This window comes from Enhydra lutris, unplaced genomic scaffold (assembly GCF_002288905.1).
Source record: "Enhydra lutris kenyoni isolate GAN:26980312 unplaced genomic scaffold, ASM228890v2 scaffoldscaffold39, whole genome shotgun sequence".
Classification (NCBI taxonomy): domain Eukaryota; kingdom Metazoa; phylum Chordata; class Mammalia; order Carnivora; family Mustelidae; genus Enhydra; species Enhydra lutris.
In genome coordinates this window covers 28,028,675-28,056,469 of record NW_019154123.1, presented here as the reverse complement: position 1 = coordinate 28,056,469, position 27,795 = coordinate 28,028,675, and the positions used below count along the sequence as shown (strand labels likewise).

The 27,795-nt window shown below is 38.5% G+C and overlaps 1 protein-coding gene across 3 annotated transcripts; it reads left to right on the top strand.

Moving 5' to 3' along the window:
* Window positions 1–27,795, top strand: LOC111154946 (transferrin receptor). 3 transcript variants are annotated; one of them, XM_022514912.1, is made up of 20 exons: window positions 1–2,079; window positions 2,370–2,425; window positions 6,571–6,629; window positions 7,200–7,410; window positions 8,415–8,628; window positions 9,805–9,954; window positions 10,127–10,232; window positions 12,191–12,304; window positions 12,969–13,067; window positions 13,434–13,573; window positions 14,987–15,144; window positions 16,087–16,206; window positions 17,879–17,964; window positions 18,539–18,602; window positions 19,728–19,795; window positions 21,000–21,058; window positions 21,271–21,352; window positions 22,850–23,071; window positions 24,010–24,150; window positions 24,742–25,207. In XM_022514912.1, exons 3-20 carry the CDS (start codon window positions 6,594–6,596, stop codon window positions 24,982–24,984), a joined length of 2,313 nt encoding a protein of 770 aa, XP_022370620.1. In that variant the 5' UTR covers window positions 1–2,079; window positions 2,370–2,425; window positions 6,571–6,593; the 3' UTR covers window positions 24,985–25,207. The 3 variants fall into 3 exon arrangements, with proteins under 3 accessions (XP_022370620.1, XP_022370619.1, XP_022370621.1); XM_022514911.1 differs by lacking the exon at window positions 2,370–2,425 and having other exon boundaries at window positions 24,742–27,795; XM_022514913.1 differs by lacking the exon at window positions 2,370–2,425 and having other exon boundaries at window positions 10,130–10,232.

Here is a 27,795-nt window from a genome sequence, read left to right as displayed (position 1 = left end):
CGAGAGGGTCAGGAAGGGGCCGCGGCGGCGCGGGGAGCGGGCTGCAGGTGCAGCGAGCTGGAGCCGCTGGGCTAAAGGCTGTCCTCTTTGCCTTCCTGCGCCTTGTCTCGGTCACGGAGCGGCAAATGGTTTTTCCGTTAGGGGATGGAGGGCGAGATGAGGGGTACCCACTGTAGCTCTGAGCCCCGCCATTCTGCTTCCGGTTCCTCGGGCCACCCGGATCCCTTGTCCTCCCTGGCTCGTCCTTAAAAGATGCGGGACCTCGTGGGACAGCCTTAGGCCGCGGGCGCGGGAGTGCGAGCCACGCTGCCGCAGCGGCGACCCGCTCTGCTGAGAGCACGTGGCTGCTCGGAGAAGTGTCCTCGGGGAACTGCTGTCGTGGTGCATGGGTGACCTTGAGCTTGTAGCCCTTCGATCCCAGGGCCTACTCGGGCCCTGGTCTCACTGCTGAAAGGGTCAGAGCTGTCCTCGACTCGGTTACGAGTGTGTCCTGGGAATTTGATGGGAGTTTCTGTAAGCCCTGAGTGTGAACCCTGGTACACCCTGATCTTCTAGCGTTGCCGCTGGCCTTGTGTATGGGTTCTCAGTGTTCCCCAGGCAGAAGCCGCTTGAACACCGCGGGTATTGACTGAAAGAATGTTGATTGCTAGGCTCTCCTTGTTGGAAGGTGGGAGACGCAGGGATGATTTCTGGTTTGTGAAGCTGTGGTCTGGAGGCTAAGTGAAAGCTGTTGGGATTGGAATTGGCTTTTGCTTTCAGGAAATTAGTGATATGGCTAAAAGGCTGTGCTATATTGATGAATGCCTTAGAGACCCATTGTATTACTGCTTCTGGTGGATGGTTTTCTAAGGTAGTAGTGGGTAGGGTGAGTAATAAACTAATGTTTTGTGACTTGGTTCTTCGGTTAACATTTTTCCTTTGCTTTCAGCGACCTTGGGTAGACCAGGGAACTTAACTGCTTCTGCTTTCTTTTCTGGGAGGTTGGGTAAGAGAATTTAAGTAGGAAATAGTTGTCCTCTTAAAGAAGTACTGGGATACCTGATACCTTTATTCTAGGCTTAGATACGAGTTGGAATACTAGATGATTATTCAGTTGCTGCTGAGCTGAGGGATTTGACTTTATTGACAAAGACATTTAAGGTGATTTCCAGAAGTTGTTTTCTATTGAAAAACTCAAGTGAGACTATCTACAGTACTTGTTGGCCCTGCTGGGCTTTTTTTCTCCCTTTTGGATTATAATAAACTCCATATACTTCACAAGAAGATGTAGAATTTAAAACATTTCATCGAAAATGAAATATTTTCTAAAGGTTTATATAGCATAGCACCCTTGAACTTTCTTTAATGGAATGTTTTTGGGAAGTAATGGTTGTGAAATTAGCCTGTGCTGAAGATTGTTGGGAAGAGACAATAACTCCACTAACTCTGCCCTAAGTTGGTGGCTGTTATTTGCCTCTGATAATGTACTTATCTATAATGGAGCATGGTTCCTGGTGGAACTTGAATCAGACAACAGTGAAAGCTAGTTAAAAGTGATCTACATTTTGGAGCTCTTCTCTGTGCTGCTTGTGTGCTCTCTCAGATAAACACCGTACAGGTAGATAGCAATGACTTCAAGTGGTCCTGACCTTTGAGTAGGGCAGTCTTTTTACAGAAAGCTTAATGGGAATGAAGATTCTCCTTGTTTTCCGCCAGGGCCTTTTCATTTTTGTATTTTTTGAAAAGATTTATTTGAGGGGAGGGACAGAGGGAGAGAATTTTCAAGCAGCTTCTGGCTGAGTGCTGAGTCTGTCCTTGACTGGATCTCCTCACCCTTGAGATCATGACCTGAGCTGAAACTAAGACTGAGCCACCACCCAGGCACTTCACAGCCCTTTCATTTTAGACCCTTAATGCTAGGAAAGACTTTGACCATCTCTTTACAAGTCATACTAGGAGGACACAGTTGTGTGTCCTGAGGGCTCTGCAGAAGTTTTGTATTCATGTAACCTTTTCATTTTCCCCCTGCAAATGAGTAGGGAAAGAGTTTGCAAAACGGGAATCCATAATCAATTGCTTAAGAACTTGGAGCCCTACCAGGTAACCTTTAAAGTTTTTCTGCCTTTTTTTTTTTTTTAAAGATTTTATTTATTTGAGAAAGAATGCACATGAGTGGGGGCAGGGGCAGAGGGAGGAGGAGGAAAGAATCTCAAGCCAGCTCTTTGGCAGAGGTCAAGAGATCCACTGCTGGATGTTCTTTGCAATCCCGGGACTCTGAGGTCATGACCTTAGCCGAAACCAAGTGTCAGAGGCCCAACTGACTGAGCCACCAGGCGCCCCTAAAGTTTTTCTGCTTTTTAAAATCTCCCTACTGTCCATGCTTTGCCCAGTGATTCCAGGATAAACCAGAAAAGTGCCAGGGATGGGAGAAGATTCCAGGTCTAAGGTATTCATTATATTCTCTATGTAATTTCCAAATGATAAGAAAAATGAACTTCATATACATTAAGCATGTCCCACTACTGTTAAGAAATATAGTGTCTTTATTTTTAATTATTCCTTGTAAATTCCTTATTTTAAAAGATTTTATTTATTTGAGAGAGACAGCATGAGCAAAAGAGAGAACACAAGCCAAGAGAGAACACAAGCCAAGGGGAGGAGGTAGAGGGAGAAGCAGACTTCCTGCCGAGCAGGGAGCTAGATGGGGGACTTGATCCCTGGACCTTGAGATCGTGACGTGAGCCAAAGGCAGATACTTAACTGACCGAGCCACCCAGGCGTCCTTATCCTTCATACATTCTGTATTAAGTGTAGGGCAGGGAAATGAGAGAAGGCTCCAAAAAGATGTTCCCTGAACTGAGTCAGGAAGAAAAGAGTCAAAACAAGAACAAAGGAAGAATGTTAGTCCCATTTTGGAGAAAGTAGAGAACAGTAGTTATTAGGTAGTGAAGTCCCCTAGAACAGAGCCTCAAAAACAGGTAGAGGTAGAGGAAATTCCTTTTATGTGAACTCTAAGGACTTGAAACTGTGGTCCATTTTCTAAGTGGAATTGAGCTTGTCAATAATAACAAAAAAGTGGCTTACTGTTATTTCAGGTAAAATGGAGTAGCATCCTTGGGCATCTTAGACATAGATGACAGTGTATTTTGGTACATGATCTGTTCAGCCCTACTTAGCTATATGTATTGTGTACAGACTCTTGGTTTTGAGACACTCCAAAGTAGCTTAAGACCTCAAGTGTTGCTGTTTTAAAAAATTAAATAAAAATCAATGCCACATTTCCAGAAAGTAGGAATCAAATGATTTGAATAAAGTTTAGGACCGTAGTCTAGCTAGTACCTTTGCCTACCTCCTGTCTTCTATCCCGTGGCTCAATTAGAAGACATTTCAAATCCTCCTTCCATTTCATGTTCCCAAACATGAACGGGCTCTGTTTTACTTACCTTGATTTTCTCTCATTATTAATGTGAGAAACTGAATAGGTTTTCCAGTTATCTGAGAGCACTAAATATATACAAGGTACTAATATGTATAAAAATCAAGGTGATGTTTGGTTTGTCTCTTGTTATAAATTATCAGCAGTGGTGATATCTTGAAATAAGCCGTATAAAAGTTGTTTGGCGTTGACATGCTGTCTTTTAACATAACTACCTGCTTATAGACAGTTATAACTGGTATGGAAAGTTTCTCCATGCTTTTAGAGCACATAAATTAGAGTGATTTCAATCGGAAGAAAATTTATTAAGGGGTTCTTTTACATACAGAGCTTTACTGTGTGTGAGGCCATTTTGAAAGAATGATTCAAATTTGTTATATATAAAACTTAAGGAATAACATAGATATCTACAATTGTATTCTTTATAGATGTGGGGTTAAATTATGAGATTAAAATGGGAATTGCCTAGGTCACAGTTTTTCCTCCAACTTTATTTCTTTTGTGTTATAATATTTTGTGTCTGGGTATTGAAATAGAAATACTGGTTTTCTCAATAAAGATGTATTTAGATTTTAATTATATAATTACATATTCTATTAATATCTTTGTTTATGCAGACTTGGAATCACGTAATCTCATCGTTTATTTAAATCCTTTACTTGGATCATTATTTAAAAGTGTTGTCCCTTTAGTCTCAAAATTAATTTAAAACTAGAAACCTTGAGGAATGGCTGGTTCAGAAGAATATTAAACTTGAAAGCTGCTCTTTCCTAGAAAAGGGTGATTAAAATTGGTTCAGGGTGGAGTCTTCTAGTTCTGGTTTTAGTGATTGGGTTTGTACCGTTCTGGTGCAGTGATAGTGATAAACTTTTTGTACCAGATGGGGCAAGAGACTGCTTCTTAGAAAACGATCTCATACTTCTTAGCTCTGGTGTTTAAGGCTTGGGAATGAAATTTTTGTTGTTAATAGGTTTTGATAGACTTTTCTAATGCCAGTTTATATAATGTCTTTTACAATCTTCATATATCTCACAGTTTGCTTTGTGGTATGTGGGTGTTAAATACGCTTTAAGTGTAATTATAATATAGGAAAAGCCTTAAAATAGATAGTATGAATTAAGTGACCATTTTATTTATTTCAACATATCATTTTCAAACACCTAGATGCATTCAAACCAAATTAATTAGAAAATCCAGATTTCAGTTAATACCTGTACTGTAACTTAACATAAGATTCTCTTGGTTAAGGAGGTGTTTTTTACTTTTTTTTTTTTTTTTTTAAAGATTTTACTTATTTGACAGAGCGAGATCACAAGTAGTCAGAGAGGCAGGCAGAGAGAGAGGAAGGGGAAGCAGGCTCCCCGCTGAGCAGAGAGCCTGATGTGGGACTCGATCCCAGGACCCTGAGATCATGACCTGAGCCGAAGGCAGCGGCTTAACCCACTGAGCCACCCAGGGGCCCCTGTTTTTTACTCTTGAAGTGGCTGTCAGAGGACCTGGCTGGCTAAGTCACTTGGTAGAGCGTGTAACTCTTGACCCTCAGGGTGGGTGTAAGTTCAAGCCCCATGTTGGCTGTAGAGATTACTGGCGGGGGGGGGGGGGGGATTTAAAAAAAAAACTACTAAACTGGTTGTCATTGAATTATTTCAAAATTTATTTTAATTGATATATTAGTTTTAGGCATGCAACATAGTGATTCAAGGGTTAAGATTAATTTTTTAAATTTCTGGAGATGAGAACACAATTTTTATAACCCAGTAACCCATTGAACTTGTTTTAGATTATCAGTTTTCAGCCTTGAACAAGACACTTAACATTTCAGATAATTGGCTTCTTTGTCTGCGTACCGTGTTTTTCTTTGTCTATTCTTTTTCCATCAAAGATCTGCTAGATAATTTGTAAGAACTGTTCATTTAATCAGAAGGATCGGGTTTTTGGTCATTTTTATTGCAAATGCTTTGTTATGGGTCTTTGTAGCATGACCATTCTTGGCTTAATTCTGTTTTAGTTTAGTTTTTTTTTTTTTTCCAGGTGCTAGTCTGTTGTCTTTTATATTCTTTTGACTACTAAATTCAGCTACTTAAATCTACTTAACATGGGTGACATTCTAACTGATTTTCCCCACATGCTTTTTAAGATTTACTTACTTATTTTTGGTGGGGAGGTGAGGAGCAGAGCGAGAGGAAGAGAATCTCAAGCAGACTGTCCGCAGAGCATAATAGATCTTGCCATGGAGCTCAATCACATGACCCTGAGATCATGACCTGAGCTGAAACCGAGTCAGACGCTTTAACAACTGAGCCACCCAAGTGCCCCCCTCACATTTTTAAGTTTGAAAATCTTCAAGCCTACAGGAAAAATTGAACAGTACAGTATATATCCATGTACTCTTTACTCTGATTCACCAGTTGCTAATAGTTGCCACATTTGCTTTATTTCTTAACACTTTTTAAAACTGAACTGTTCAAGAGTAAATTATACAAGTTATGATGTGGGGTATCTGGGTGGTTCAGATAGTTGAGCATCTGGTTTTGGCTCAGGTCAGGATCCCAGGGTCCTGGGAGTGAGCGCTGGGTTGAGGTCCCTGCTCAGTGGGAAACCTGCTTCTCCCTCTACTGACTGCTCCGCCTGCTTGTGTGCTTTTTCTATCAAATAAGTAAATAAAATCTTTAAAAAATAAAATAAACATAGACATTATGATACTTCATTCTTAAGTTTATTATTATTTTAGTAATTTTTACATCCAACATAGGTCTTGAACTCACAACCCTGAGATCAAGAGTTGCATGCTCTTCCAACTGAGCCAGCCAGGCTCCCTGATACTTCATTCTTAAAATCTTCAGTATTAATTTCCTAAAAACAAGGGCTTTCTCCTCCAAAAACAGAATACCATTATTGCACTCTCCAAATCTAACACTGATACAGTATTGTTATCCAGTATATAGTCTGTATTTAGATTTATTTCTCCCAATGATATAGTTTGTCCCCCCCCCCACTTCAGGATCTAATCAAGGATTACACTAAATTTAGCTGTCATATAAACTAAATGTCTTTGTTAAAGACCCTTTCTAGAAAGGTGATAATATATTTAAAAGTAAATTTGTATAATAATACAGTGGTATCTATCTCACATTAATTTTCTGTTTTAATACTAGGCTCTTCTGTGTGGCAGCTCAGAATGATGGATCAAGCCAGATCAGCATTCTCTACTTTGGTAAGATATTTTAAGTTGTATTTCTTGTCACCAGTTTGTGAGAATATGAAGTATACAAGAATGACTCTTACCCAGTAATCATGAAGTCCTATCCAAAGGTATCATAAAGTATTTGTTTATCTTGAAGTGGTAGTCTTGAGATATAACTGTTCCCACAGAGGAAGGGTATATTCAGTCTTGAGTAGAGTGAACTTGAAAATTCCTTTAAGAACTTTCAGGGTATTTTTTGGGTGTGGTGCGAGGGGGACAGCCAAGTAGATAAGAGGAACTTAAGAAAGCACTGTATAACATGTATACCTATGTTAAAAATACATAACAGACACCCCGAATGAAAAGGCTGAATGAGATAAAGGCCAGTGTGTGATCTAGCCCTCATCTGCCATGGACAGAACAGGGCATAGGGAAGAATGTTGCTTTGAAAGAGGAACTTCTTTTTCCTTAAGAATATATAGCAAGTCCCAATAATGGCCCAATAGTAAGTATAGTACCTAACCAAACTTTTTGTAAATGTTCCTCTTCCCTTTCTTCTCTTTCATAATGCTTTTTTTCCCTCTTTTTTTCAAATCTCAGTTTGGTGGAGAACCATTGTCCTATACCCGGTTTAGTCTGGCACGGCAAGTAGATGGTGATAACAGTCATGTGGAGATGAAACTAGCTGCAGATGAAGAAGAAAATGTTGAAAATAACGTGAGGGGTAATCATGCCAGTGTCACAAAACCAAAAAGGTTGAATGGATTTATCTGCTATGGGACTATTGCTGTAGTCCTCTTTTTCTTGATTGGTAAGAGTGGCCATTCTAAACTTAAATGTTCCTTGTCACTGACTCTAGGAGGTCTGTTAATTCAGCTAAGCAAACATATTTTGTACCTTTTTGTGTGCCATTATGCTAGGCGCTAGGAATATAATGATGATTGAGATTCTAAGCCTGCCTTGAATTGAGCCTTGTGTGGGGGGAGAGACACAGGAATCATTGCATTAAAATGTGCCAATGTTGTACTAGAAATACACACAGAATATTTGTAGCATACAAGCTTGCCGTAAGGATTTAAGGAAGGCTTCTGGGAAGAAAAGTTACCTATGTCTTAAAAAGGTAATTATTGAGGGACATGTGGCTGGCTCAGTAAAGCATGTGACTTGATTTTGGGGTGATGAGTTCAAGCCCTATGTTGGGTGTGGAGATTAGTTAAATGAAAAAAGTAACTATTTAAAGTTCTTACACATTTGACTCTTGAACAACATAGGCTTGAACCTACACAGTCCACTTACATGCAGATTTTTTTCAATGAATATATTGGAAAATTTTTTGGAGATTTGTGACAATTTGAAAGAATTTACCAACTGCATAGCCTAGAAATACTGAAAAAGTTAAGAAAAAGATAGGTATTGTTGTAAGAATATACTGTATTCACATATGTATGCATGTAAGTAACCTGTGTATGTACAAAATATGTGTTAATTGATTATGTCATCATAAGGCTTCTGGGCAACAATATGCTATTAGTAATTAACGTTTTTGGAGAGTCAAAAGTTATATGCAGATTTTTCACTATGTGGGGGTTTACACCCTAAAACCACCCCCAACATTGTTCAAGAGTCAACCGTATGATTTATTAGATTCAGTGGTTTAAAACATAAAAAACTGAGATTTTATTATTTACTTTCAAACTGTTTGCTTACAGTTTGAATAAACCTGTATTTTCAAGGCTTAGCTAAAAATATTAACAGTTCCTATAGGAATATATTATAAAGGAAATTCTGAGTTCAGCTGTGAAACTTTATCTGTAGGATTTATGATTGGCTACTTGGGCTATTGTAAGCGTGTGGAACCAAAAGCTGAATGTGAGAGACCATCAGGAACGGAGTCTCTGGAGACAGAGGGAACAGAACCTTCAGAAACAGAAGAGTACTTCCCTGAAACACCTTCTCGCTTATTTTGGGCAGACCTCAAAAAAAAGTTGTTAGAGAGACTGCACAACACAGAGTTCCTCACCACCATGAGGTAAGCTTGAGCTACTTCACAAATTTAATCTCCATATTTAAACAAATATCAATTACTCAGAACAGTTCAACAAAACAAATGTGACAGTCTGGAGGAAAGCCTTAGAGTTAGGGCAGGCCTCCCCCTGTGTTCAGCTGGAGGGAAAGCAATTAGTAAGGAATTCAAACCCTCAGATGGGAAAAAGAACTTGTGAGGACACTCCCTTTCCTTTAAAAAAAAAAATCATAGGTCTTTGATCTTTTTGTCATCTGGCTCCCTTTATAGTCTGTTCCCTGTGTCAGACTCTTCTGCTTTGATTTTGCATCTTAACCCCTTGTAAGTCATGCTGTGCTTTGCTACTATCCACAAAGGTATCAGTAAGTAGCCTTTATTTTTGAGATCAGGACTAATTTGACTGCCTGACTTGATACAGAGACATATCATGTCTTTAGTACTCCTTGATTTCTTCTGGTTCTCATTAATCCATACCCTAAGAAGTGTCCTTAAGGTTCCTGTCCTTCAGTTTTTAAGATCTTCCTTAGAAACTTACCTAACTCTGTGTAAAGGATGTATTCATCCTTCACCTTTTAGCTGGCTTCCCACAGTTTCAGTGATAGAGTAATTCTCTTAATCTTAGGTTAGGAATCTTGGCATTTTTACTTCATCTAGTGAATACTTTAGTGTATACTATATATATACCAGGCCTTATAGATAAAATGAGAGTGTAGTTTACAAAAGAAAAAAATCTATATGATCTATATATATTTACAATGAGACATAGGAGACCAGAACAAGCTGTAGTTTTGCTTCAAAGTAGGTGAAAATTAAAGCTGTACTTGAGTTCACCAACAGTAACACTATCTTTATTTTGCTTACAACAGATTTCTTGGAAACTACTCATTTCCCCTAAAGCTACCCTAAGCAGGTACCCCCTTAGGATGGAGCTCTTGAAGGACCACTTTACTAGGATAAAAGAGGTTTTTAACAAGCTGAAGACCTAAATACCTTCAGATAGTTGGCCATTTTTTCCCCCTAAGTTTGCCTTTAGTCAGTCCAGAAATTTTGGGTCACAGTTAATTTATCTTAGCTATGACTAGTATTGAGTTATGCTTTTAAAACAATTTGCTTGATATTTGAGTTCACGGTTTATTTTAAATAAAATTTCAGTTCATTTAACAGTGATGGTTTTTCCTCTAGGCTGCTGAATGAAAACACCTATGTCCCTCGTGAGGCGGGATCTCAAAAAGATGAAAGCCTTGCTTTTTTCATTGAGAATCAATTCCGTGCATTTCTACTTAGCAAAATTTGGCGTGATGAACATTTTGTTAAGATTCAGGTCAAAAGCAGGTATGTTGAAAGATGGTAAACTGATTTTTATGTAAGTAGCTATTTTCAGGTCTGCTAATACAGCACTTTCATAGTAAATAATGCATGTCAAATACTAAATGTATTAAAGCCATTTAATTTTTTCCCCAAGGTTGTCCTTACCTTTAGTTTCACTTTAACTTAATCTTTTTAGCAGTGCTCAGAACTCGGTGACCATAGTGGACACGGACAGTGGTGTGGTATACCCGGTAGAGAGTCCTGAGGGTTACGTGGCATACAGTAAGGCAGCGACCCTTACAGTAAGTAAGGCAAAACAGTACATGAAATTGTTTTCCCTGCTGAATAGCTCAGAAACTCACTGTTACTTTCGTAGGAATTTTGGTGTAAATTTACTTGTAAAATGTCCCTGATCGTGAGATACTATTGTTCTCAACCCTTCTATACCACAGTGAAAGTAAAATCCCAGGTTCTCAAATAGGACAGCAAGGGCCCTAAGTCATCTGCCTGCTCTTTTCCTCCTTCACTGTGCTCTGGCCATCCCAGCTTCCCTGGTGTTCTCAAACTCTAAAACACAGGCATGCTTCCACCTCAAGGCCTTTATAAAACTTACTTTTCCTTCTGCCAGCCCCACGCTTCCCTTAAAAACCAACATGGTCTTTTCTTCATTTTGTGTAAGTCTCTTCTCCACTGTTAACCTCTTTAGGGGGAAGTGTCTTCCTTAATTATCTTGGTAAAAATGGCCTTCCTTCAATCAATTCCCCTTATCCTGCTTTATTTTTCTTCATGGAACTTAACACACCTGACATTTTCCACACTAGAATGTAAGCTACACGGAGAGCTAGAGGTTGGCTTTCTGTACTGCTATGTCACAGAGCCCTGCACAGTGCCTGACATAGTGGTGTATGCTGAAAGTGGATAATCAAGATGCCATGTGGGGACAGAAGTAACCATTTTGGCTAGAGTCTAGTCTTAGCTTGACTCTTTAATGCTTGATCATTTTTTAAATTTAGGCAAATATGGCCAAACTACTACAGAAATTAAAAAACAGATCTATCTAGGTTTTTCAGGTGAGAAAACATGTTTGTATGTCAGGGGTCTATCTAGTGGGTGCTTTCCAAGCCAGATGAAGTCTTACCTGTGCCGTATCACTTTACCTGGCTACCTACAAACTAGGGGTTGGAGATGGGTGCACTTCTGGCAAAGAACATTGAGAGTTTGGGGTTACAGTCAGTTAAGCATCCAACTCTTGGTTTCAGCTCAGGTCTTAATCTCAGACTGGTGAGATTGAGCCCCATGTGGGGTTCCACACTGAGCATGGAGTCTGCTTGTCACTCTCTCTCCCTCTCCCCCTCCTCCCACATCCCCCTTTTCTCTCTCTCTCTCTCTCAAATTAATTAGAAAGAGAAAAGAACATTGAGGGTTTTAGTTCATCTGCAGGCTGTCCTGTATTTGGATATTTGGTTGTCAAAGTCAGTTGATTGCTCTAATAGAATTTAGGAACATTATGAGACAGCTTTTATAGACACCTAAAAGTTGATCTATGCAAGTCACTTTATTATTGTAGTAGTATTTAATAGTTTTCACACAGGTTTATTATCAGAACTTTTGGTAAGACCCGTTCCTATGTATGTCCTTAATTATCTAGCATTCACTTGTTAGGAACTTTATGTAATTGGTGCTGCCAGGACTAGCCTACAGTATTTATATTGGTTGTCTCTTTGTTTATCATACTCTTTTTTTTTTTTAAAGATTTTTATTTATTTATTTGTTTATTTGACAGAGATTACAAATAGGCAGAGAGGCAGGCAGAGGGAGAGAGAGGAGAAAGCAGGCTCCCTGCTGAGCAGAGAGCCCGATGCGGGGCTCGATCCCAGGACTCTGGGATCATGGCCTGAGCCAAAGGCAGAGGCTTTAACCCACTGAGCCACCCAGGCGCCCCGTGTTTATCATATTCTGTTAGCTTTTCTCTTCCCCCAGATATTAGAAGCAATGTAAAAGAGATTAAATGTCAGTAAGTCAGTGCAAATTAAAGGCAGCATGCGATGATACAAGACATGAATATAGGGGACCAGAACTCTTGATTCACTCCTGATAACTGACCAGTTCAAATAGAAATCTCTTACATCCTTTCTAGGCTTGGGCATCCTTTTTTGTCTCTTGTTTTCTCTCTTGGGTTTCATCTGTAAAACCATCCTGTCTTAGACTCTGTGGTTGTTCTAGTTACCCTAATGCTCGTTGAACTCTGTTTTTATTCTAGGGTAGACTGGTCCATGCTAATTTTGGCACAAAAAAAGACTTTGAAAATTTAAACTCTCATGTGAATGGATCTTTAGTGATTGTTAGAGCAGGGAAAATCACTTTTGCTGAAAAGGTGAGTTTAAGTTCTTGAATACATACTAGTTTTCATTTAAATAGTATTGTTTTTTTTTACATTCTGAAAACTCAGTCTTAAACTCATACCTAATAATTAAAGTGTTCAACAAATTGTAATTCTCTAAACTGTAGGACACTTGTAAAACTATGGCATAGCCACTTGGAGTATTCTGCAGTCATTGTCTTTCAGTGAAAAAGAAGTAATCAGAAATGCTTAAGTGAAGGGAGTTTAAATTTAAAATAACAATATTCTGTTATATAGGATTGTTCAATTGTTAAATTAAGGTGCTTTGTTACATTCTATATAACTGAGTTTTATGTATATAGAGAATTCAGTTATAACTATGTTTTATGAAAAGGAGAATTAAAAGTCAGAGCTCCGTAAGAGCCTAGAATGGAACATAGCAAAAGATAGTGGTTGTGTTGAATAGGTTTTTATTATTTGTTTTTGAAACTCCTTGATGAAAAAAAAAAAAAAAAGAAACTCCTTGATGAGTTAGTTAAGGCAAGAATTTTGTCTCAATGTATAAGCTCTTTGAAACATTGGGGAGTTCTGGTGCTGTCCTCTGTAACCCTTTGTCTTAGCATAAAGCCCAATACATATCTTCTGATTTTTGTGTGATTACCTCTTCATTTTCTGATCTTTACATGTTTTCCTTCAGGTTGCAAATGCTCAAAGATTCAGTGCAATTGGGGTCTTGATATACATGGACCAGACTAGATTTCCCATTATTAATGCAAAGACTCCAGTATTTGGCCATGTGAGTTTTTTCTTAAGTAAATGGTTCTACAAATTGTTGCTGAGTTCTGTCTGCATTAGAAGTACAACATGCCTTCCTTAAATGCTCTTTTTTTCTGTGAGAGTCTAGCACTTACAAGAAGATGGATGTGACTTTTGAGACCTAGTTATTATTGCTAATGGAACCTTCTCAACAGTGACTTGAATTGGGAATTTCGGCACATGCCATATAAAGATAAGAGTCACGTGTTGTAGGCCACTCAGACCATTAGGCTTTGAGGCACTAAACTAAATTTAAGCTTTACCCTCATACTAAATCTGAATCTTCTGGGGATTTCTTGAACAAATGCCTGACCTGACAGAGCGCATTATTCTTTTATTTTACCAGGCTCACTTGGGAACAGGTGACCCGTACACACCTGGATTCCCTTCTTTCAATCACACTCAGTTTCCACCATCCCAGTCATCAGGATTGCCCAGCATTCCTGTCCAAACAATTTCCAGAGCTGCTGCAGAAAAGTTGTTTGAGTAAGTTCTTATTGGAAAGCTCTCTTATTTGAAAACCAGTTTTATAAATAAAAAGGAATAATAATCATTTTAATTTGATAACATTTAAAACAATTGGCTATAATTTTCCCTATTTGGCATATTGTGGGGTGGATAGCTGTTAACTTGTAGATAAACATGAATGTTTTCCTCCATAAAGTGATCTTAATAATTAGACATTGGATTTATAAACTCAGCCAGTCCTTGCTCAGTGTACCCAGTGAATTCCTTGTGTACTATTCCTGGCCTGCCTTCTGCTTGAGGACTTCCTGAGGTAAAGCACTTTGCTGCCTGTGGCAACCCATTCACTTATTGGAGTAGATCTGTTAAAATTGTTGTTGAGCTGAAATCTTACTCCCTGTAACATGCATTACTTCTGGATTTTCTTCTTAGCAACAGAACAGTTCCAGTTTTCTAGTCCGTAGATTGATTATCTTCAGTTCTCATGACAGTTTCCAGATGCTTTATAGTCATGAGTAGTTCTGGATATCCTCCCTAATGTAGTAGTATCCCTCGTTAATAGTAGAACCCAGTCTGATTAGAGTACTTGGCATTAATTTTTATCTTGAGCTGGACATATTTCCCACCTGGTATTGGCATAGGATATAGATCTAGTCTCAGACACTTACGTGAGCATTTATTTGCTGTGTGACGTAGAACAAGTTACTCTAACCCCACTGATCATGTTTCTCTGACTTAGATAGTTGAAATATATTCAGCTTAACAGGGTGATGGGTTTCAAATGAAGAGCATCTACATGTAAGAGTACCGGTATAATACTATGTGACTATTAACAATGCTATCTGCGAGGCATTTTTAATAGGCGATTTTTATCGTTCTTATCACCACTTACAAGTCTTCCCTAACCTATCAAGCCAGCTCCCTATCTTACCTTGTGTAGTGGGGGGTAATAATGTTTTGACATACATCTATAAGTAGAGCATTGTTTGGATAACATGAGGAACTCAATAGAGGAAGATTCCTATCTATCAGCAGCATGAAAATATTCTTTTATAACTAAGATAAGAATGTATACTGGTTAGTAGAGAGTGAGGAAACATGGGAATCTATTAATGGGCTTGTATGTAAGAACTTCATTCTGAGTCCATCTTGGTATCTACTTAAAATGTAAGTTATAACTGTCTCTGGCAGAAAGGCATGGGTCGGATGAGAATAGATAGAGAAAATTTTAAACATTGGTTAAACTTGGAGGTAACTGATTTTTCAAATGATTGCCTACAGGTCCAAGTAAGACAGAAGTGGTTGGCCACCAAGGAGCAAATTTTGTATATGTTTTCTTATGTCCTCTTAGCCTAGACTTGCCCTGGCAGTAAGGAAGACTGATTTTGAAAGCCTGCGGGAAGCAACGGTAACTCTGATGTCCCTTTCTTCCAGAAATATGGAAGGAGACTGTCCTTCTGCCTGGGAAACAGACTCCTCGTGCAGGCTGGAGACTTCCCAGAACAGGAACGTGAAGCTCACTGTGAATAATGTGCTGAAAGAGATAAGAATTTTTAACGTTTTTGGAGTTATTAAAGGTTTTGAAGAACCTGGTAAAGACCCTTGTTTTTGTTTTGGTTGTGTTTTCCTAGTTCTTCAGAATGTGGCCAGAAGAGGCAATGCAGGAAGGCTGGCTTTGGCTTGATTTTGTGGAGTGCTAACTCCTGTCTGTCCTTAAGCTGTTTATTTAAGGTGACAGTTTTATTGGGAGATAATAAGACCCTAGGAAACTAACTTGTCAAAACTGACCATTATGACTAGAAAAATCTTTTTTTTTTTTAAAGATTTTATTTATTTATTTGACAGAGAGATCACAAGCAGGCAGAGAGGCAGGCAGAGAGAGAGGAGGAAGCAGGCTCCCCTAGAGAGCAGAGAGCCCGATGCGGGGCTCGATCCCAGGACTCTGAGATCATGACCTGAGCCGAAGGCAGCGGCTTAACCCACTGAGCCACCCAGGTGCCCCTAGAAAATCTCTTTTAAGTTACTGAATAGATCGGCCATAAGCACATTTCTTTGAAGGGGGCAGATAATAAACATGTTGCAGGCTATCAGTCTGTGGCAACTACTTAATTCCAACAACATTGCAGCATGAAACCAGCCATAAATGATATGTAATAAATGTGCACATAGGCTGTGATTTACTACTGACCCCTTGAATAGGCCATCTAGTTAAGTGAAATCTAATAGTCCTATCATTTATTAAGGAAAGCCTTTGGACTTTGGTTGCTTATTAAACAGTTAGTGGGCACTAATAGGTGGCTGATAAGTAAACTTAATTGGTAATGTGGAAAGAGTAGCAATACTAATAAGGAAAAAGATCAGTATTGTCACGTGAACTTTTAATTCCCAGAGTTGTAAGTCAGAGATGAAATAGCTTACCCTTAGAGCATATATTGCGTTTTTACCCTTTTGACTAACATGATTATTTTAGAGTTCAATATTAGAAAACAGTTTAAAAGTTGATTGTATAATTTATCTTTTTCTTTTTCTTTAAGATCGCTATGTTGTAATAGGGGCTCAGAGGGATGCCTGGGGTCCTGGAGCTGCGAAGTCTAGTGTGGGAACAACTCTCCTATTGGAGCTTGCCCAGATATTTTCTGATATGGTCTTAAAAGGTACAGTACAAATTTTGAGAACTTGAATATCTATGTGCTATATATATTTCTAAATATTTTATGCTTTCTCACTTTTGCCTATATTATTATGGTTCACTTATGCCAGACTCTTGAGTTCTTAGGTGCAAAGCAGGATTGGCTTTTATTGGATCTGCCTTTGACTTTGAAACAGCTTTCCATGCAGTGTCGTCATCACACTGGGAATCAATTCTTTTGAGACACCAAAAAAATGTATTGGACCCTAATTTTTAGTTTGACATATTCAGAATGGTACGGCAAATCTAGCATGGTCCCTAAGGAATCCTATTTTAAAGGAAGCAGTGGTATATGGTGTACCTCTGTACTAATTTTCTATAATTTTGTTATAAAATTTTAGGGGTGCCTGGATTGCTCAGTGGGTTAAGCCTCTGCTTTCGGCTCAGGTCATGATCTCAGCATCCTGGGATCAAGCCCCACATCGGGCTCTTTGCTCAGCAGAGAGCCTGCTTCCCCCCACCCCCTCCGCCCGCCTGCCTCTCTGCCTACTTGTGATCTCTGTCTGTCAAAATAATAAAATAAAATTACAATATGTAGGGGTGCCTGGGTGGCTCAGTCATCAGCGTCTGCCTTTGGCTCAGGTCATGATCCCAGCGTCCTGGGATTGAGCCCTGTATTGGGCTCCCTGCTCAGTGGGAAGCCTGCTTCTTCCACTCCCACTCCCCTTGCCTGTGTTCCCTTTCTTGCTGTCTCTTTCTGTCAAATAAAATCTTTTTTTTTTTTAAAGATCTTATTTATTTGACAGAGATCATAAGTAGACAGAGGGAGGCAGAGAGAGAAAGGGGATACAAGCTTCCCACCGAGCAGAGAGCCCGATGTCGGGCTCGATCCCAGGACCCTGAGATCATGACCTGAGCCGAAGGCAGAGGCTTTGACCCACTGAGACCCCCAGGTGCCCCCAAATAAATAAAATCTTTAAAAAAGTTATAATATGTAATTTTGTATTATACTTAGAATACTAGATATGTTCCTATATGTTTATAATATGTAAATACTTTCAAGCCTTTCTCCCTTGGTACTTGCTGCCATTTCTCTGCACACACCCCCACACAAACTCCCATTACCTTGAATCTTTGGGTCATAGGGTAAGTTGGCAATGCTTAACTTTATGCAGAAGTACATAATACAGAAAAATACATACATAAGGAAAGGGGAGGAATGGAGGGCAGTAGCACATAGTCACTAATGTAATTTCTCTGAAAACTCTATAACTTAAATGTGTCAATTTTTCTATTTCGTAAGTGGTTTGTAAAGTAACCCAGCGTTTTAAGTGACTGACCTCTATGCAGATTGTTTTCAGAGAAGGTACACATTATAGCTACACCATAATCTCAAGGATTCTTTGGTCCAGAAGTTAAGGGGCTCAAAGAATAGAGTTGGAAAAAAGTGACTTCCTATAAAAATTGGTACCTGCCATGTATATGAAATCTTGCCAGTGATCTCCTACCCTGTTCCTTGTAGATTACTTTCAAAAAATTTTTATTTTTGTTCCTTGACTTGGGGCCTCAAAAGAGAAATATTTTTTAATCTGCTATCTTGAATTAGAAATTTCTGGTTTCATCTTAGGTCAGTTGCCTACCTATAACCTGTCCCAAGGTTAAACTAACTTTTTGTTATCTTTTTTGTTATCTTTTAGATGGCTTTAGACCCAGCAGAAGCATTGTCTTTGCCAGCTGGAGTGCTGGAGACTTTGGAGCAATTGGTGCCACTGAATGGCTAGAGGTATTACTGTACATCACCCATAACCCAGAATGGGCAGCTGAACTCATCCGGGCTTAATTTATCCTCCAGAAACCATGCTTTTTAGATTTGATTACAGTTGATCCTGAACAACACAGGTTTGAGCTGTGCAGGTTCACATATATGTGGCTTTTAAAAAAAAGAAATACAATGTATTTATAAACACAATATATGTAAATATATACAAGTACATCCTCTAAGTATTTTCTCTTATGATTTTCTTAGCATTTTCTTTACTCTAGCTTACTTTATTGTAAGAACACAATATATGATGCATAGAACCTACAAAATATGTGTTAACTGTTATTGGTAAAGCTTCCTGTAGCTTTAAGTTAGGTAGTTCAGTTTTGGGGGGTCAAAAATTATAGGTGGGTTTTCAGTTGTGTGGGAGGTCAGTGCCCCAACCCCCACGTTAGGAGAGTCAACTGTATATCATTTTTGCCTTTGTATTTTTAGTCTCAAAAGATTAAATTTAAAAAGGTATCCCTAATAATAGCTGCTCCATGTGACAGATTAATACATGTTAGTACATTTAGTATTTTTCCTTCTCTTCTAGGGATACCTTTCCTCCTTGCATTTAAAGGCTTTCACCTACATTAATCTAGATAAAGCTGTTCTTGGTAAGTATCCTTTTTATTAGCTGTTTATGAATTTAGATAAACTTGTAAAACAGAAGAAAGTCTTTCACAGCAACGTTCATTATTTTTTACAATTTACATCATTCCCTAATCAAGACTGACTGTAGCTTTCTCTTAGTAATCCATTAAATTATAGAATGGGTACAGATTGTCTTTTTCAGTGCAGTGGTTCCCAGTGTAGCCCTCAATTAGCAGCATTAGGATCACCTGGGAACTGTTAGCAATGTAAAATTTTAGACCTTTTGAGTCTGAAATTGAAGCATAAGTTCAGCATACTTTGTTTTTTAAAGATTTATTTATTTACTTATTTGATAGACAGAGATTACAAGTAGTCAGGCAGGCAGAAGAGAGGAAGGGAAGCAGGCTCCCTGCTGAGCAGAGAGCCCAATGTGGGGCTCGATCCCAGGACCCTGGGATCATGAACTGAGCCAAGGCAGAGGCTTTAACCCACTGAGCCACCCAGGTGCCCCGGGCATACTTTGTTTTAACAAGCACTCCGGGTGATTCTCAGAACCATGAGTCTGGACTATTTTTTAGACCAAAAGGAACCACACCGTACTGTATAGAATAGTACTTCTAGAGACTAATTCACATCAAGCTAGATGGTGGCATCACGAATAGAAATACCAGATAATCAAATTCTAAAAGAGTTGAGTGTTGTTAAAAGTGCAGATGTAGCCAGTGGATGAATTGAATAGTAAAGTATCTCATTGGAAAGAGGAAGGAGTTAAAATTGAACTAAATTTTTAATTAGATTATTATTGCTGTCTTACCTGTAGACAGGCAGAATGTTTTGGAGTGTAGGAAGTAGATGGTAGCTAGCAGATGACTGTCCTAATTAGGTGAACTAGAAAGGTACCAAAAACCAAATAATTAACTCTTGCCAGCTGAGAGGGTATGAGCATCAGTTGAGTCAGATTAGGGTTTCAGTTACTAAAGAAGTTGACTCTTAATCACCTTTTGTCTAGTTCTTAAAGGAGGTAGTTGTATTTGGCACTTACCTAGGTTACTGTCTTCCTTTTATGTCAAGTACTTTTGGTTGTAGAAGTAGCCGTGTAAAAATTACTTGACTAGAGAAGGGGCAATGTTAAAATAATCTCTTTGCAGGTACCAACAGCTTCAAGGTTTCTGCCAGCCCACTGTTGTATTCGCTTATTGAGAAAACGATGAAAGATGTGAGTGTATACCTAATTACAAAATCTGTAACTTAATTTTTTATGTAATTTACAGTAAGATGGAAAATAATATTTAAACCGTCATAAGTAGCTAATTAGAGGAATTTAGAATAAATTCTATAGCAGCATTAAGTTCTGCTCCTGGCTTATTTGCTCTGCCTATTGAACATGTGAGGTGAGGGTAAACTATTTACTTAGTAAATATAAGGGATGTGTGGTATATGAAAGGCTCTGATCTCAAAAAATAGGTAGTCTCTTTGGGAATACTGCAGAATTTCCTGAGGCCTAAGCTGTACTATGGGTGTCCAGTGGGGGTTGTCTGTAGAGTCAGAATGTTAAGGAAGCTTTAAATGAACTGGAGGGGGCACCTGGCTGGCTCATCTGGTAGAGTGTGCAACTCTTGATCTCAGGGTTGTGAGTTCGAGCCCCATGTTGGATGTAGAGATTACTTAAAATATAAACTCTTTTAAAAACTAAAAAAAAAATGAACTTGAACTATACCTAATATGTAAATAAAAAGACCAAATGAAATATTCATTGAGTAAATACAGACATGTGAATGACCATAGTTTTGCAATAGGGAGGAATAAGATTTGGCTAATGGGCTTAGAGTCCATATATATCAGAAAAATATTTTAAAGATTTTATTTTACTTGAAAGAGAGCACAGAGGGAGAGAGAGAATCAAACTCCCTTCTGAGGACCCTGAGATCATGACCTGAGCCGGAGGTAGACGCTTAACCAGCTGAGCCACTCAGGCTCAGAATGATTAAAGATGGAAAGAACAAGGGTCAGAGAACTTGGCCTTGATCCTGTGGGAAACTGGGAATTGTTTTAGAGTCTCCAGCAAGGCAGTAATGTGTTTGCAGGTTAGGCAGCAGTAGTATAAAATGAGCTAGAAGGACCAGAAACAAGGCAGACCTATCATGAAGGTAGAAAGGGCTTTTAAAATTGTGGCAAAGCCACCTTTAAAATGGTTTAAGGAGAATATTTTTTTCTCGTAACTGAAGGAACTCTATGACAGCATGAGCCTAGTAGGAATAACTTTTTAGAAATTTGAGATTGTTTTACCAGTCTTAAATATTTTCAAGAAGATAACAATAAATCTTTTTAAATAAATGTATATAGATCTAAATGGTTCTGACCAGGCTGAATAACTATGTTCAGAAAGATTCATTTTAGTGACATTAACTTTTATTTTACAGGTAAAACATCCAGTTACTGGGCAGTCTCTTTATCGGGACAGCAACTGGTTCAACAAAGTGTAAGTTGAGAAAAGTTAATGAACAGCTTATAGAAAAGCAGAATTATCCAGTGACACCTACTATGGTAGAAATGTAAACCTAACCTTGCAGTGAGCTTACCTATACTTGGGGTCAATTTAAGAATTTATTTGGGGATAGGGGTAGGGTTGCATGATAGCACAGTCTGCTCTTTAGAAAACTTTCTAGAGACACATTCTTGCTTTCCTTTCAGCGAGGAATTTTCTTTGGATAATGCTGCTTTCCCTTTCCTTGCATATTCTGGAATCCCAGCAGTTTCTTTCTGTTTTTGTGAGGTAAGTCTGAACTCTGAAGTCATATTTTTGATCTTCTTTCATCAATTTTGAGACCTAGAGTACTTAAAATATTTTCAGAAGTTCTACACATGCAGTTATTGCATACTCCCTTATTATCAGATAGAATTGTTCTCTATTAGCTTAATTAGCAGTTGAATTTATTTGCTAAAACATCTTCAATTTGATATGATTTTTAGTAACAAGGCTACCTATTGGACAGTGCAGGTAAGAAAATTTCCACCAAACAGAAGGTTCACCTGGACATTGCTGTACTTGATACCTGTTAAGATACGGTTCTAGATGTTTGTCTAGAGATGTTAATCTCTTAAACAGGGATTATGGGTAAAAGCACAAAACCAACAGATATCAGGTTGTTACGAGACTGAACTTTGAACAGACCAAGTTGTAGGAAAGCAAGATTGACTTGTTTCAGGAGCCAGTTAGAAGGCACTGAAGGCTACTCTGAGTAAATAGAAGGATGAAGGCCTCTGTGCTGAAGTGGTGAAGTTGGAAAGCCAGCCCTGGAATGGGCTCTCCAAGGGATGAAAAGATCCTAGAGTCAGCTGGGAGCTGTTGACTTTGACATCAAATTATTGATCCCACGGAGGACAGGTCCTCACATGACTTTTTATCCCTGGATGTTTGGCCTGGGACTAGGAGGGGAAAGGTCTGAAGCAAGGGACTGATGTAAGTAAGATCTGGATTTGGAGGTTAACCTAGCTGGAATTCTCTTGACCTTCTGCTAGAACAGCGGTATGGATAGCATTGAAATAGTTGGTCACAGTATTTGTTTAGGACATTAGAAAGAACTGAATGTCTGGTTCTAGGGTTGAGATTTAAGGATGATTTCTGTTGACCTCCAGAAGGTTTTTAAAAAACTTCTTACTGACTTCTTAAGATACTAGAAACCTAGCGGGTAATACAGAATTGTATAGTCCAGAAGTAAAGAATGCAGTCAGATCAAAGGAATGTCAGTGAGATTATCACCAAGGACAATGGTAGGAAATAGAGTTGAAAAAATAGTTAACTTAAATTGTCTAATGAAGGTAGAGGGAACTTTTGTTAGAAAGGGTAGCATGTATGAATGGATTGAGTGCTGAATCATTAGAAAGGAGGTCAGTTTTAGTCTGAAGTGTGACACTTTATATCAAAAGCACACTTCATGTGTGCTGTCCTTATCTAATGGGTCAAACTTCCCAGAGAGGAAAATAAGGATACAACCTCAAGAAATCTGGCTAGACTTATCTTCAGGGTATATGATGCAATAGAACAGGGATTCTCTAAGACCTAGAAGAAAGCAGTTATTCAAGGAGGTTAGGTTCAGAGGAAGTAGCAAAAGCGGTACCAAAGTAGTGGATGGGAGATAAAATCAGAGTAGAAATACATTAGAAGCAAGGGAAGAATTGGTACTACTATTAACCTTGATTGTAAAATGAATGTGTGGCTCCTGCTCTTAGGATCCACTGGTGAGTACATTTACCTAGCTTTGTTTTTCAGGACACATATTATCCTTATTTGGGTACTACCATGGATGTCTATGAGGAACTGGAAAAGAAAATTCCTCGGTTGAGCGAAATGGCACGTGGAGCAGCAGAATTCGCTGCTCAGCTCATAATGAAACTTACCTATGATCTTGAATTGAACCTGAACTATGAGATGTATAATGACAAAATACTTTCATTTGTGAGGGATATGAACCGATTCAGAACAGACATAAAGGTGAGTACTAATTAATATCAGGTTCTTACTACTGAAATAGCTTGAAGAATAATTAACTGTTCCTAAGGGACATGATTGGTAGCCAAAGTACATTTTAAAGTGAACTAATGTATAATTTTTCTTAGAATTTATAACTCATTTGAAAGGAAAGTTGAGAGGCTGTGGGTTATAAAGCTAGGATACAACAGAGCAAGTATTTCAGAATATAATTAGCCTAAGGTATGTTACATTTATGTAATTCCAAGCAACCTGTAAAGAGGTCTCAGAGAATATAAAGATCTCAGCCATGACTCTGGTTGGACCTGTGAGTTTGTGCTGTATGTCATATATGCCTTTCAGGGATGTCAAGGATGGAGAGAGCGCATAGCCGGTAGTTACAGTCTTAGTGTTCCTGCGTGTCTAGTATTCAAATGCTTGATAAAGTCAAATTAATAATATGTGGTTTCTAATTGGTGTTGTGGTACTAGAAGTCAACAGATCACTTAAATGAAGTAAATCACTGATAAATCTTAATGATTATGGCTTTCTCAAAACTTGAAACTAATTATAACTGATCAGAAAATGGGACTTTTGAGAAAAATCTCTAGACTTAAGTTCATTGAGCCAAAATGGTTAAGATTTTCCATCAGCAGATTGGCCTGGAAACTGGATACTACACAGGACTGTTAATCTCGTTAAATTCTCAAGGAGGATGGCTTCCTTGGGAGACTAAGAATGTGTAACTGCCATCTGCTGGTTTCAGATACCAGTGTATTACTCTAGTTCATAAAGCCAGGGACCTCCTGGGCAAGGTGCCTAAGTCTAGCATTTCTCTGTCCACGAGTCACCCCCTTTTATCAGAACCATCTCATCTGCTACCACTAAATTAGAAAGAAATATAGAGTAATATCCTTAGAAATAGAACGTCTAATAGGGAGTTTCATGTCTTTCTGCTTCAGGAGATGGGTCTGAACCTACAGTGGCTGTATTCTGCTCGTGGGGACTTCTTCCGCGCCACCTCCAGACTAACAACAGATTATAAGAACGCGGAGAGAACGAACAGATATGTTATGAGGGAGATCAATGACCGTATCATGAAAGTAAGTATATGTCTGAAAAAGAACTGAAGTATGTTACTTTTTTGTTGGTAAAACTTCTAAAAAGTAAAGTGGTAATTCCAGGAGCCTAGAATCCTTTGCTGCTTTAGAATTGAGCCCAGAGTTTCAACTCTCATTAGCAAGACCTAGAACTGGTGTATCCAAACTGGAAGTTCTAAAGGCTTTTGACCTGGTATTAACACTTTTAGGTTTTAAAAACATTTTAGGGAAGGGATCATTAATGATTTGTAGCTGTCATTTTCTCTGTATTCCCTTTCCTAATTCAGGCCTTAACTGCTTTTATCTTAATCTGTTTGGAAGAAGTAGGAGACTTGATCACAGTGGGAACTTACTAATCTTCCATAACCAGGCTGCAACTAAAAAAGACCAATACCACATTTACAAAGGAATTGACAGTTTACCTTATATTGTTAATGTTAGAAGATTATAGCCTGGTTCTCCATATTCTTAAATTTGGGGGAATTTTAACATTTCAAGTGAGAGAATGACAGTTGTTTGACTACATCAGGTCCCCCCCTCAAAGCGAAAGTCCCAGCAGTGTGTGTAAGTTCTCGTATGTTTTTGTTTCCATAGGTGGAATATCACTTCCTCTCACCCTATGTATCTCCAAGAGATTCTCCTTTCCGGCATATCTTCTGGGGCTCTGGCTCTCACACTCTGTCAGCTTTACTAGAGCATTTGAAGCTGCGTCAGAAAAATAACAGTGCTTTTAATGAAACACTGTTGAGAAACCAGTTGGCTCTAGCAACTTGGACTATTCAAGGAGCTGCAAATGCTCTCTCTGGTGACATATGGGACATTGACAATGAGCTTTAAATGTGATGTCCATAACTTCTGTAAGATCATCAGGGTAGTGTGATTTCTAGACTTGTGCTGGTTGTGCTAAATTTCTCGTAGGGCTACAAAACCTAATATTGTTAAAATTCTACCCAACCGTCTTGGTACTCCTAGATGTCTTTAGGCAGCAGCTTTTAATACAGGGTGGGTACCTGCACTTCAAGTTAAAGTGAATAACCATTTAAAAATGTTCATGATAGAATCTTTTCAGATCTCTAAAATTTTAAATGCTTTGTATGGTAACTGCCTCTTTCTTGTTAGTTATGAAAAAGTTAGAACCAGTTACATGAATTACTGCTCTAAACCCTAAGGACATGAACTGGTATCTTCTGAGAGGGAGGAGGGGGGCGCTATCTGCTGAAGGTCGAAAGTAGTAGCTTGATGCAAACCTCTGCTTTCAGTTGATGTTGGATAGGAGATACCAGGTAGCAAGACCTCATTCTCCAAATGAAATGCATGCCTTCTTTAAGGATTTAGCTGGTTTCCACATCCCTGAATGAAACAGTTAACTTTCGGAAGGGACTTGTTTTCTTGCTCATGAGGTTTGAAACAGGTCCTTCAGCTGGATAAAACGAGGTTCAACTGTTTATCACAGGAGTAAGGCCTTAATGTGTTAACCTCAAGATTATTTATGAAAAGAGGAGACCAGAAGCCAAAGACCTATGTTTTCTTTTAATCTGCCCCTTCCCCATAAGCCTTTGTTTTAGTTTTTTGTCGTTCTTGTGTTTCCCAAAGTATTTTGAAAGAGAACCAGCTTCAGGTGTTTAATTTCAAACTCAGTTTGTCAGATGTTAAAGAACACACTGCCAAATTTTGGCCAAAGTGTTACTTTTTTGGAAAAGCTTTCTATCATTTTGGCACTGAGATATTTATTGTTTATTTATCAGTGACAGAGTTCACTATAAATGGTGTTTTTTTTATAGAAGATAATTATCGGAAGCAGTGCCTTCCATAATTATGACAGTTATACTGTCGTTTTTTTTTAATAAAAGCAGCATCTGCTAATAAAACCCAACAGATACTGGAAGTTTTGCATTTATGGCCAACACTCGAGGGTTTTAGAAAACAGCCACAAGCCAAATAAAAATTTAAAGCTAAATATCTGAAGAATTCCATGTAATTGGGGGTTGCAAATGAAGTTAGACTTTGGTTTAGCCAACCAGATAAAAATGGCAGTTCTCCTAAAGGGAAGAAATTGCGACCAAATTATAATAAATTAATGTCATTAAAGGCTGTGATAGTACTCGTGTGTGAAGTTTTACAGCTCAGTTTACCCAAGGTGTAACTCTAACTCGAATTTTGCAAAATTTCCAGTACCTTTGTCACAAACCTAACGCACATTATCGGGAGCAGTGTCTTCCATAATGTATAAAGAACAAGGTAGTTTTTGCCTACCACAGTGTCTATATCGGAGACAGTGATCTCCATATGTTACACTAAGGGTGTACGTAATTATCGGGAACAGTGTTTCCCATAATTTTCTTCATGCAATGACATCTTCAAAGCTTGAAGATCGTTAGTATCTAACATGTATTCCCAGCTCCCTATAATTCTCTTTTAGTTTTAGTTGCAGAAACATTTTATGGTCATTAGGCATTTGGTGGGTGCATTCAACCACTACAAAATAAAATTACTTATTCAAGATTCTTTGTTTTTAAACCTAATGTAGTATTTCGTTATATTTGTGGTTTCTCCAGGTCTTCTGTTTAGTGGGATAGTAGTATACATTTATAATGTTTGCCGTTGACAGATGAATTTAACTTTATCCCCTTATTTGCATGTTCTCTCCTGTAAACTTAATTCTACAAGTTTGAATCCAGAATTGACCTTTTAGCTTAAATCAGGGAAACTGGCCTAGGAGCCTCAGGGGGAGGGGCGAGTGAAAGGTGTAGCAAAGCGAAGCTTGCAGAAAGGATCTTTGATCATGTCTACCTACCCATTAGTATGTGGTAGTTTTCTGTTATATATAGATGGGAACAAATAAGTTTGAAGCTACATGAATAAATACTTTTATTTTCTTGTCAGCCATCATTATAAACCTGATAATTAGCTGTTTGTCATAGGGTAGTTCACCCTAAAACCATCACCTAAGAAAAAGTCCATAGGGTCTTTTAAGGTTCTTAAACTTAGTGTCACCTGCCTAAGTTAACCTAGATCTAGATGATTACAGCCTCACTGAATTGCTTCACTGCTCAATCTGTTTAGTCTTCACAGCATTTTCTCTTCAACTGGTATTTAGTGTAGCTGAGTGAAAAGGTCATAGCTGGATTCCTGGTTCGGGTATCACACTTAATCATATATAAGTGAAAGCTCAAGTAACTTCAAGACATAATATGAATAATTTACAGCAGTAAATCTTCCATTTACAGCAGTAAATCTCTTCAAAAACCTCTTTTCTATGGTGGGGATTCAGTTACTTCTAATCAAAAAAGCCAGTAAGGCGTAAGAGGCTTGCTATTCCTGAATGAAATGTGTGTCTGACTAGCAACAGCCTGCTGGACTTACTAAGATTCTGTCTGGTTAAAGATGTCAAGCACATTTTGAAGGTAAAGGATAAAAGAAGTGAGCTCTATCATGACTCACTGTTGTAGAACTTGCATGACCTTTACTGTTTTCTCTTTGAATGTTCTTGAAATTTCAGTTGGCTAAACATGGCTTATTAGACTTGCCAACTTACTGTTCATCTTTATCGTTGTAAATAAGTGATATGCCCTTAAAATTGTGTCCAAGCTGGTATGTGCAACAGGGAGGAAGTTCCTCATCTGATTTAATAAAATGCTTGAACACCGA